Raw genomic sequence first — 12590 nt, 5'->3', positions numbered from 1 at the left:
TAAACACAGCATTTAATACCCAAATAGAGGTCTTTTCTTCATCTTGACCCGAGGCAAGGTCTCGGCAACCTTTGTTCCTGGGGAGACAAAGCTTAGCAAGGCCACAAGATACATGGCCAGTCTCTTCATTAATTCGTTCTCTGTCTGCAGAACAGTCCTAGGACCCCTGAAAACATTAGCAAAACCCTCTTCCAGGATTTCTGTAAACATACAACAAGAAAATCCTTCTTCAGGGCTTCTGAACCAACAGCAAGGTTCCAGAACCTCTGCAACAACAGCACTGTCCTTCACCAGTGGACAAATCTGGCAAAACAACATCAAAACAGACAGACAAAGTACCAGCATAACAGCCATGTCTCCTCAGTCCTTGGCAGCTCTGGATAGCAGCTCTCAAAAAGTCCTGGACAATTCAAAGTGGCCCTCAGTAATCCTCTCAGTCTCTCTCTGCCTCCAAAGGTGCAGCTTCCAAAAAGTTCTTCTGCCTCTCTTGTGTCTCTCTAAATTTCCGTCACCAGCTCCTCCCAGTTCAGCCCTCTCTTTTCATGTCAACAAGTCCATCCCACAAGTGGGATTCACAAGCTCTAGGTTTTAATACAATCAATTTGAAAACCAAGCCAATACAGGGGGATCTTTGTATTCCATTACTATTACAACAGTCAGTAGATTCAGGAGGGGAATGAAAGATAACCAGCTGGGGCCCCTTCCCAAAATGGAGGCCCTAATGGGAAAAAAGGGCTAAAGGGGTGTTCCAGAATTCAAAGAAACAAGGAACTGAGGGAAGTTCCAACATAAGAAGGCCTCTGAGGCATGGTGGCAAAGGACTAGAAGCAAAGCTGGGAGGGGACTAAAGGAGAGCCAAACTGGGCCCCTCTCCAAAATGGAGGCCCCTGCTAATGGAGAATGGGGGCTGGAGGAATAGAGGGCTGTTCCAGGATAAGAAGTGAAAGGCTCAAGTCATCCATTTATACTGTGTCCCAGATTTACATACCGAGAGATCAGTTCTCCAAAACATTCATCCAAATGCCAGTTAAAATGCATTTGGGCATATCTGGGCAAGAGACATTCTTCGTCCACTTGGTTCTTTCCTGTGTTATGAGCAGGATAAACTACAGTTCATTCAGCTTTGTTAATTAAGCTCTGAACACAACTACTGTTGTCTTTCACTCCCCCGGTATCTCATTCACAGAAATTCTGTAAAACCATTTAATTTATTTCTGATCTCCATATTACATGACAGTTAGATGTCACCATCTAATCCAGTTGCTTTTCCCATATTTGCTTTCTTTAGTTTCCATTTCTATCTCCTCTATTGGCACACATATGGCAGTAATGTGGAGTCCTTGCCCTTAGTGATGAAAATAGATTAAATATCTTTGCAGATCTTCTCCACTTTTCTGCCGTTTGTTTTCTTCCTTCCATTTTCATCCTTAAATGCCCTTTGGATAACTTTGATTAGTTTGTTCTCTTGACAGCCTTTTAGTCAGCTTTACCTTCCACTGTTTTTTTTCCACTTTATGAGATAATTCTGTTTATGATCATCCATCTTCCTACTTCCTAAGATTTTGCAAAAGAAAAGAGTTCATATTCTCAACTGGCTTTGGCTTCCCTCTCTCTCTGCTTGGCAAGTTAAGTGAAGTGTTTACTGATTAAGACATTTTCTGGGTTCCTTTGGTCTTCCTGTGGCAATTAACCTAAATTTCTATGTAAAATTATTATAATCAGTTGTCCATTTCATTATCAATCCCTTATTTAAATAGTTCAGGAAAGAGTTGTTTTAATTGTATACCACAGCTTCCTTCCATTTTTATTTTTTTCCTGCAGTCATCCCTAGACATTTGCCGGATATTTGGGTTTTGGTTATTCCAGATTGGACATCGATAATTAAATGGGAATTTCTGAACATCTGCAGCATAGTGAGGAAAACTATAGATGATGCACATATGTAAAAAAAAATTTATTAAGTCATAAATGTACAAATACTATATATTAATCTACTTTATCAATTACTACCACAAGGGTACTATATAAGTTTACTATAAAACTGTTAAATTTCGTTAAAAGTTTCAGTGCACTCAAGTATTGGCTGCACAATCTCTTTGAGAATGCCTCCTCTTTGTCTTTCTACCATTCAGACCCATTTATATGATTTTCTCTCACAGTGACCTTTGTATCTTGTGTACTTTATACGGAGAAGGAAATCTGTGAAGCGGCTGCAGCAGCTGGGCAGACTATGCATAGTGTTCAAGATACTAATCTCTCTCCCATAGAAACTGCAACTTTTTTATGGGTGTTTTATTTGTTTTATGTATTAAATATGATTAGAATTATTAAAAATAAAGGTTTGAGGTGGGGCCTAGAGTTATTAAAGGTTTTTCTCAATCACAAGGGTCCTCTGCCCACAACCCCTGCAACTGTCCAGGAACTAATGTAGTCATTTACTAACTCCAATATTTGTTTTGACAAGTTGGTAGTCTGAATATATACAGGCATCTGATTCAGGGGTGAATACATCAGTAAGTCTTTTCTTGACAATTAATATAAGCTCTGAGATTCCACCTTAAACCCAGCAATTAGGCAAAAATGACAAAAGTTAGTCACAGTGAATACTGAAAGGGTTATGAGAAGCTAGGCACACTAGTGTACAGTTGGTAGGGCTAAAAAACTGTATAATCATTTTGGAAAGCAATTTGGAATTATGCAAATAAAATTACTAAAATGTTTATATCTTTTTGATCCAAAAATTCCATAACTAGATATACACTCCCAAGAAGGCCACCAATAAGAATAAAGTACTTTGTAACAGCATTTTTTGTAAGACTAAAGAATTAGAAACAAAGTAGATATCCATTGTTTGGGGTAAACAGCTAAACAAACTGTGGTACATGAATGTAATGGAATATCAGAGTGCTGTAAGAAATGATGAATGTGATGAATACAAAGAATGGAAGCAAAGATCTACATGAAACAACGAAGAGTTAAGTAAGCAGAGCCCCGAAAACAATAAACACAATGAAATAAATGCATAAACAGAAAGAACCACCAAAGGAAAAAAATCCAGTGAACGCTGGAAAACTATGAAGTATAAGCATGGCTTGAAAAAAAGATTTCAGAAGACACTCCCAGCCCAAGTCATAAAGAGGTGGGAGGGCCACAAGTGTTGCACACTGCACACATTTCAGACTTTTTCAATGTAGAGATCAGTTATGATGATTTGTTCTTTTTTCTTTTTGTATCTTTGTAAAAATATTATTTGTTATATGGGATGGCTATCTGGAAGAAGGAGGAATACTGGGGGAAACTATAGCAATGTTTAAAAAAAAATAAAAACTTATTTTTAAACAGAGAGAATGAAGTTCATTTTTTTTTGTAAAGTCATTTAGTGCTTGCCATGTCTAGCACCTACCATTCTTTCTCTTGAAGAAAATGGTCATGATGTAAATGTATAAGGATTCTGTGCAATCTACAAGTCACTGGCCAGTCTCATCCCTTCTTCCTAAACCATGCTTTCTATAGATTTAATTTTTAGCCCCATCTTTAACTATGCACTGAAGTCACTATCAAAATGCAGATCAATTTAATTTGGAGGACCTGATGAAGTTTATCAGAGAATTTCTCCAACTCCTCTGCAGTTAATGTTAGTGAATAAGCTGCAATTATCTCCACAATGGTCTTTTTATAAATACTTATTAGTACCTCAAATACAAGATAGCCAAGTACCCTATGAAACATTTCCTGTTGCCTTTAGGAGTGCACTAAAACCAATTCTGTCACTTTTTTCTCTCCATCTCTAAGGAGAATCTATGAGCCACTCTGCTTTCACTACAACTTCCTTCTTTCTTCAGGTTTTCTCAATGGCAAGAATGTAAAGTTTGATTATCATTCAACTCCTCCAGAACTATGTCCATTCAGTCACTGGACAAAGATCTCCTCCATTAAGTCCTATGCCAGGGTGCAGAACCGGCAGCCTTGAGCCCACGTGTGACCCTCTAGGTCCTCAAGTGCAGCCCTTTGACTGAATATGAATTTCACAGAACAAATCCCCTTCATAAAAGGATTTGTTCTGTAAAATTTGGACTTTGTCAAAGGGCTGCACTTGAGTGCCTAGAGGGTCAAATGTGGGCTTGAGGCCACAGGTTCCCCACCCCTGTCCTATGCCAATGCCACATGATGACAAGGTGACCTTGGGTTTTCAAAGGCTATGCCAGTAGAGTATAAGCACTGGCACGTTCTACCCTGCTAGGATGGCTTTGATCATGGCAAGAGAACAAGTCTGTTTCATGAAGATCAAATTACTTAAACATGGAGAGCCTAATCACTAGTAAGCTGACCACTTGGCAAGCAATTTTTTAATCATAGCAATTATGAAACAAAGAAAAATATAAGATGGCTCTCATTCCTTTGTGGTCTTTCCACCTTTGTAGTGATGGTGACACAGTGGCAGAAAAGAGAGAAAGTACCAAGACTTCATAGTTTTCAGTCTGCTGCTGCACATATTACTCAAGGGAGGTAATATTAAATGTGATTCAAGAAACATTTATTAAGCATCTGCCATGTGCAGGGCATTGTGCTGGGTGACAAGCATACAAAGACAAAAAAACAAAAAAAGTTCCAGTATCCACAAGCGACACACCATCTAGGATTAACATTTCCATTTTATAAATGAAAAATCTGAGGCTCTAAATGGTTAAATGACTTACCAAGGTGATATCACACAGCTCATGTCTGAGCTTGGATTCAGATCTAAACTTGCTGGCTTTAAGTCCACCTCACTCTCTACTATAGCCCCCCAGCCTTTGCCTTTCATAGGATTACAGTCCTGGAGGACCATGTGTTCACAAAAGAATCTTATCCCTAAACTCCTCAGAGAAACCCAGAGTATTATTCCATCTGGAGGTGGAGGGGAAGTGCCCAGGGCTAGTTTAATACCTTTCCTCTCCCAAAGAATTTAAACAACCTTGTTCCTGGGTCCAGCTTCTAACCTCTAACCTTCTAACCTCTACCCTGTCTGGCTCACCCTATATCCACTTTCATATCTTATGACTACATGCAAAATGGGAAAAATTACAATCCTGAAAGTCTCAGATGAGGTCTACCAAGAGATTCTCATGTACGAGGATGTTGTTTTAAATTCCTCTTAGATCTACACACCATTTACCATCCTGTGCTGTTACCTTTAAATGATTCTAGACAAATTTTCTCTTATAATGTGATTGTCACAGGATCTAAATGCAAGGGACTCTGCTTTACTTATACATTTTTATTTCCACATAAAGTTCTGGGCTCTGTGTTTTATGGCTTCATAACTCCTCCTGGGAAATCCTATTGGCTGCTGAGTTTCAGGTGTACTGTTCTCCTCTCCCCTCTCCAGAAGCAGCCTCCTCCATCTCCATTCTCCCCCCACCCCTATGTCAGCAAGAGGCTCTGATCAAGCTCCTCAACCATCTCTAGTCAACAAGCATTAAACTACAGCCCAGACATTATTCTTCTGGGAATACAAACACATACAGAAAGAAAAACAGTCCCTGCCCCCAAGAAGTTTACATTCTAATGAAGGAAGACAACTCATAAAAGGAAGCTGGAAGGAGAGCAGAGTGGAGAAATCAACCATAAAGGGACATGGTAGGGAAATTCCAGAGTCAGGAGTGGGGCCTGGAGAGGGATGAAGACATCGCTGGCCTGTACATATTCCTTAAAATGGACACTCTGGGAAGAATCAACCAATAAGAGGAAGGGATTTACAGAGGCAGAGTATATTACCAATGTGAGAAGTCCAGGGATAGGGTGAACTTCAGGGGTTAAAAGGCTTCTGTGACATGACAGGGAAATCAAATTATTTTCTGAGGCTCTGGAGGCCAACAAAAGGACTGCCATCCAGGTGGCTTCACAGGCTCTTAACCTTTATAGAAACCAGTTTATTGAGTTGTTAAAGGGAAAGGAAACCAAAGTTAGTTGATACTAAAAAAGTCCATTTTACAATAGGCCCTAAATTAAAGAACTAATAATTCCCACACTTCTCCCTAAACCAGCATACTATTATCACGTTCCTGATTTTGCCACAGAAAGGGTCGAAGAAGTGAACAATTTACTCTCCAACCTCTCTACCTCGAATCCCATTTTTCATAGCAAAATATACAACCGCTCAGCATATACTTCATTCTTCTAAAGCCAGTCTTTGCCTAGAGCTGGCTCTCAGTTACCAGCCCAGAAAAAAGCAATTTCAGATTTGGAAAATTAAACATTTGTAGTAGAAAAAGCTGTGGATGGGTCTCAAAATGATAACTGGCACCCATACTTGGAGAGGCTGGAAATTAAGAAAATTAGTCTTTTGGGGCAGAAGTTCCAGCATTCATTTACTGTGCACAGATCCAGCACAACCTGCTGAGGGATACTGCTTTCCATAGAGCAAACTGGCTATGCAAAGAGCTAGGTGGCTTCTTCTTGTAAAGCAGAAGGGCTCGTTTGTGACAGACTGACTCATATGGTGTTGAGTTAATTTCTGGTTAATTTTAATGTCTTCTAAAGAAGACATTAAAAACAGGCCCTATTTTAAGATAATATGCCTGTTCAAATTCATAATCTTTAACCAATGGTCTGTTTGTCTTTCTAGATTAAAAGCCTGAACCTTGACATAATGACCAATATCAGGATTGTTATTTAAAACAGAAAGTAATGACACAATTCTGACAAGGCAATGACAGATTATTTCTAGGCAGGAGAATCAATCTTTCACAAACCTTTATGACCCTGAAGGAATTGCTAAGAACTGTAACAACTCCACTTTACTCTTCCCACACCGCCTGCCCTTCCCCCTAACCTCTGGAATGCTGTAAACATGATGGAGAGATGTTTTTATCTAAGAAATACTAACCCTGAACTTACCTACTTAAGGAATGTTCTACAGTTCCCTTCTTCCCACCCCTAAAAACAATTTCTCCTATAGCAAAGTAATTCAGTTCATAATTTCACATGTTTAAAACTTCTAGGATCATGGATTCAGAGTTGGAAGGACCATCTTGAGTTTAATCTGTGAATATACTTCTGCAATCACTACCCAAATATTTAATCTTACTGCCAAACATAGAATGCAAAAGAGACAGAGTTAATAAAACAAAAACATCCAATTAGGCATCTGTGCACCCAAAATCTCCCTGAAACGCCAGTCTCTTTCATTCTTGTAGTCTTAAAAAAGAAACTAGATTCCATACTGTGTACTGAGTGGTTCAAACAAGGAGTTTAAGCATGACCCTGACAGGAGTCTCCTTTTTTAATGAACATTTTCCAGAAGTATTCTTCTCAGAGAGAAGAATCTGCTAGAACATAAATCAGTAAGATACAGTGTTTTTTCAATATGATGCCTCTATCGGAGAACAGGGAGTCTTCATAAGCAATAAATTTAACTCATTAAGATGTCCTCCCACAATAAAACATTTAGTGACTTCAATAAATATGAGAAAAGTACCAATTTTAAGAATAATTATGATTTGATGGTGGCAGAGTTCCCACTATAGCCAAATGTCTATACATGCTATATTAGGCAGTGTTCGTTTCACCTAAATTAACTCATAAAAGAACTCATGTTCTGCTTTGCAAACATTGATCTAAGGAAAAATAATATAAGCACTGGGGCTCTAGTGTTAAAATGGGAATGGGGGAGGTAAGAGGATGAGAATTCAGTACCAAGTCCAGAAGCTTAACTTAATATATATATGTACATATATATATATATATATACACATATATATATATATATCAATAGCAACATAAATGATCAGTTGCCAATTTCCAATTTCCTACAAAGCAATAGTTTTTTCATCTTAAATCAAAATATAGCCTTTCTGGAAAATCCTGATCTCTTTTTTTGGTAACTGACCTTAAAAATAAAAGAATCTTCACTAAATGATAATATGACCAAAGGATATTTAGAGCTAGATGGGCCCTCTAGAGATTTAGTCTAGTCCAAGCCCTTCATTTTACAGAGGACACTTAAGAGAGATGAAGTTACTTAAGATCACATAATTGATAGATGAGGCAGAGAAGACATTCAAACCCAGGACCTTTGAGTCTAGTTAAGGTGCTATTTCTACTACATGATTTAGTTTCCCTTAGGAGAAAATCAATAAAGATGTCGACAGTTTGTAAATGTCAAAAATTCTGCCCAAATACAAAAATAATTTCAATTTGTTCCATTTTTTGCCCAACCACAACTCATTTTTCTATTTGGGTCTCACTGAAGAAAGCTGTCTGCATGTACTATTTGTCTTCAGGAACCCACAAACTGTAGGTTTATCTGAGAATTCTAAATAAGAGCCTCATCACCACCCCAATTTATTTAAGGAATAATAGACTGAGATCCCATATGGTTAAGGACCTTTTCTTCTCCATCTTTGTATCCTCCCAGAACCTAGCACAAGGCCTCGAAGTTCTATGTCTGAATTAGTAAACGAAACAAAAGTTTGGAAATGAAATGCTGGACTCAAACTTTTGCCCCACACCCCCAACTTAACATGCCATAAAGAAAACTTGGATGATGTAGCATTAACAGTAATTTAGATTTCAATGATATTTATCTGTGTATTTCCCTCAACTCCACTGCATACTGTACATGTTTATTTGTATAATCACACAGATACTCTCCACATCAGTCTAGAGAGTCCCTGAGGGCAGAGACATGGTTTCTACTTTAAATAGCACACTCAGCAGAGCACTATGCCTAGGTAGATGGTTAGTACTCTGATGATACCTAGAATAATGAAGCACAGAAATCCAAAGATCATATGAAGGAGACTGTACATGTGGAAAACTAGAAAGTATAGCCCTCTTCACCCTGCATAATAAGAAGCAGGACATAGTCTCAAAAGAGGAAGAGAAATTGATGAAACACAGATTCAGTCCAATCAGGCTGCCTTTCCTTCCCAGGAAAATATATTAACACCTTACTTATTGGGATAGGATAACTAGTGTATCTATCTTTTAAATCACACTTGACAATCTCTCTTCAAAAATTCTGGATACTAATTTTAAAATCACCTAACTGCCAAAAACTACACGGGTTCCACTGCCATTTTCTACAGCTATGGACCACAGAAAACCTCTGAGCATCTGCCATATCATACAGAAGCTGAGGTAAACAAATCCCCACAGCAAGGCAAAGTCTTGAAAAATGCCAGCATCTGTTGAAAAAATAATCCTATAATTATAAGCAGAGTGCAGAGCATAATGGAACATACTGGTCTGGCAAATGAAAACACAGAGGAAGGTTACCGACAGCAGAAGGTCATCAATAGGCAGAAGGGGGGAAGCTTTGTTTGCCCAAGAGACCTTCTTTCCCTTCCAACATAAGCTCCTGTTTGATCTGGGACAGGAGTCCAGAAAGCAACACTCACCCTTCTCCCGACAGGCAGTACATATATATATTATACTTTTTGTGGTTGAGAGTAAGGGGAGATGGGAAAAGTGGTACTACAGTTGTCATTTCCTCACCAGCAGTAAAGTCAACATTCACCCCAATGCCCCCAAAACAAGCAGAATTGGGGACTGACCACTTCTTAGGGATCACTGATTTGGGTGGAGGAGGCAAGGGAGTGAATGAGTGGGCTTAGGCAATGTTTTCAGTCACGTCAAGAAGTGGGAGGTACATGGTGTATGATAAGAGAGTGAGTCACAAGGGAATTTCTCAAGGCAACTCTGGGAGAGGGAAGTTGTGGTCGTGGGACAGAAATAAGCGTCCTGAGTTGGGGCTGGTGGGTGAATGGGGGATCTGGGGAAGAGAATGAAAAGAAAAAGGGACAGTGAAGACAAGCAGATGAAAATATACTGGGAAGGGAAGAGAAGAAAGTACAGTCTAAGAAGTGAGGAGTGGGGGTCCAGCCTATGGGACGCTAGAGGCATGGCTGGGTGTTGGCTGGGCTGAAGGAGGCCACTGCAGACGGGTTTCTTGGGCAGTGTATGGTGAAATGATGGGTGGGGGGATCTGGAGAGAGACGGAAAATGGGGAGGGGGTTGGAAGAGAGAAAGAGAGTGTATGTGAGACAGAGTGTGTGTGTGTCTGTCACAGTGTGAGTGTGACAGAGGGAGTGAGTGTGACTGAGACAGATAAAAGAGTAGGGGGGGTAAGGAGGGGGAGGGGAGGGGAGGAGGAGTAGGGGAGGGAAGGAGGAAGGGGTCTCCACGGGAAGCCTGAGACCCAGAGCCCTGCCAGGCTGGGGAGTGTGTCCGGCGCCCCAGGGCTGTCAGTGTCTGCCGGGCTGGGGGCTAGTCCAGGCCCGATATTTGGGGGGCGGGAGGAGGCTCCACAGGTGCGCGGTGGCTATGGGAGGAAAGGACTGGCTGGGAGTGAGCCGTCAGCGCGGAAGGGGAATAGGGCAGTGTCCAGAGCAGGGGGCGGGGGGAGGAGGGGAGGAGGGGAGGACTGAGACGCCGAGGCCAGGGGGCAGAGGCCAGCGTCCACAGGCCGGGCTGGGCCGGGAGGGGTGGGGTCGGGCGGGGCCGGGTCGGTGGCGCAGGAGCCCCCCCGGGCTCGTGGGTCCGAGCTTACCTCGCTTGTTCTTGGTACCGTGCTTCTTGGCCGCCGCCAGCTCCTGCTCGATCTTCTTTTCCAAAAACTCCTGTTTCTTGCTCAGCATCTCCTCCGTGTCCCGCAGCCGCTGGATCGCCTCCTGCGGGGTCGGGCCGCCCTTGCCCCCAGACTTACCCCCGCCGGCCCCAAACAGCTTCCCGAACACGGACATGGTGCCACCACCCCCCCCGATCCCCGGTCCCCTCCGCCGCCGCCGGGAACCCCAGTGAATGTCGCGGTCTTAGCTCCCGGGCTCAGGCCGCACTAACGCCTCCTCCCTCAACGGGGCCTGTACTCGCCACCTCCCACAGGCCCCCGCGGCGTCTAGGCGACCCAACGCGGACCACAACTCCCGGTACCGCCCGCGCCGTTTGCACCGCCCACCTGGCGACCCGCGGTCCCTCGTCGTACCGAGGAAGAATGTAGTCTATTACGTTCCTGGGCCGCATTGCCTAGAGGGAGCTGTAGTCCTTGACATTGCTTGAGTCAAAGGGTGCTAGTGTGTGCTGGGAAATGTAGTTTCCCCCCAGGCCTCGATCCTGGAAAAATGTGGTTTGGCATCCAGATCCAGGTCAGGGCGACACCTGACTTGGTGCTGAGCTGCCCTTTGGTGCCGGAAGCAGAAAACTGTTCTAGGGCAATTTATAATCAATTCTACCGGCATTTGTTAAACATCTGTTTTGGTGATCCTCACTCAATCACTTGGATAATGGATTTTTAGCTACAAGACATCTCTGGGTCATCTATTCCATCTATTCCTCATTTTTTTTTTCTTTTTTACTTTTTGGAGGGCAATTGGGGTTAAGTAACTTGCCCAAGGTTACACGACTAGTTTTTTTGTGTCTGTGGGTGTTAAGTGTCTGAGGCTGGAACCGAACTCGGGTCCTCCAGACTCCGGTTCCGGAGCTTTACTCATTGCCACCTAGCCACCCCTATTCCTCATTTTACAGATGAGGAAACTGAGGCCCAGAGAGCTTAAGTGACTTGCCTAGAATCACACAGATAGTGAACTTCAGAGGCAGGACCTGAGTCAAGAGAGTGATTTGGCTCTAGAGAACCAAGATACTTTCCATTTATATCTTGTCATTTTGTTGTTCAGTCATCTTCAGTCTTGTCCTACTCTTCCTGACCCCATTGGGGATTTTCTTGGCAAAGATACTGGAGTGGTTTGCCATTCCTTCTCCAATTCATTTTATGTATGAGGAAACTGAGGCAAACAGGATGAAATGATTTGTCCAGGGTCACATAACTAAAAAAGTATCTGAAACTGAATTTGAACTCACGCCTTCCTAATTCCAGGCCTGGTACCCTATCTACTTAGTCACCTAGCTGGCCCTTATGATATTTAAAAAGACTATATGCTCTGTGAGGGTCACACACACTGCTGAGACTCTATAGACTGTGCCACCTAGACCCATATCTTGTCATACAAAAGCACAAAGTCCTGTTCCCTATGGCCCTAAAAAGCCACTTGAATAACAACAATAGCTCACATTTATATAGCAATAATTCAAGAAAAACAGCACATGCTCAAATAACAAATCTCTACAAAGTTGAGAAGGGGAACTAAAACCTGGGGGAATTGGAAAGATTGGAAATTGAGCTAAGCCAGGGGATACCTAAGGCAGAGGTGAGGAAAGAAAGCATCCCAGTTATGGGGGGAAAGCCTGTAAAAAGAGTGGGAAATGGAAATATTGTTGAGACAATTCAGCCAGATAGGCTAGAAGGCAGAGAGTGCATGAAGTAGAATAATGTGGAAGGTAGTCTGTAGCCAGATTGTGAGAGGCTTTAAGAGAGTCCTACCTCTGCTATCACAATGGAACAATTTCTCAGAGATTTACCCCATATTATCCATATTTACTGGACACAGTTCCTGGCTGTACTCATCTATCAGCCCCCAGGTCATAATTCTTCTGTCTCAAGGACTTCATCAACTGGCTGGCAGTCTTCCACTCTACCCCAAAGCTTGGCCTCATTCTTGGGGGCTTAAATAATAATAATAGCTCACATTGCTACAGTACTTTAAAGTTTGTAA

General features: G+C 41.9%; 1 protein-coding gene and 1 long non-coding RNA gene across 3 annotated transcripts in view; one reads left to right on the top strand and one right to left on the bottom strand.

Moving 5' to 3' along the window:
* CHMP4B (charged multivesicular body protein 4B) overlaps window positions 1-10870 on the bottom strand; it is a 64677-nt gene extending 53807 nt beyond the window's left edge. The window contains exon 1 of the mRNA XM_069077649.1: window positions 10535-10870. Coding sequence (XP_068933750.1) covers window positions 10535-10727 — 193 coding nt within the window. The 5' untranslated portion in view covers window positions 10728-10870. The remainder of the gene's footprint in view (window positions 1-10534) is intronic.
* The window catches only part of LOC138153512 (uncharacterized), a 35923-nt gene continuing 31073 nt past the window's right edge, over window positions 7741-12590 (top strand). For both annotated transcript variants that reach the window (XR_011166400.1, XR_011166399.1), the window contains exon 1: window positions 7741-9848. This is a non-coding gene — a long non-coding RNA (uncharacterized lncRNA). The remainder of the gene's footprint in view (window positions 9849-12590) is intronic.

This window comes from Petaurus breviceps, unplaced genomic scaffold, assembly GCF_028583685.1.
Source record: "Petaurus breviceps papuanus isolate PSGF00001 unplaced genomic scaffold, PetGlider_PUasm1.0 90994, whole genome shotgun sequence".
Lineage (NCBI taxonomy): Eukaryota > Metazoa > Chordata > Mammalia > Diprotodontia > Petauridae > Petaurus > Petaurus breviceps.
Note: the sequence above shows the minus strand (reverse complement) of the source record. Positions and strands in the feature narration are given on the sequence as shown.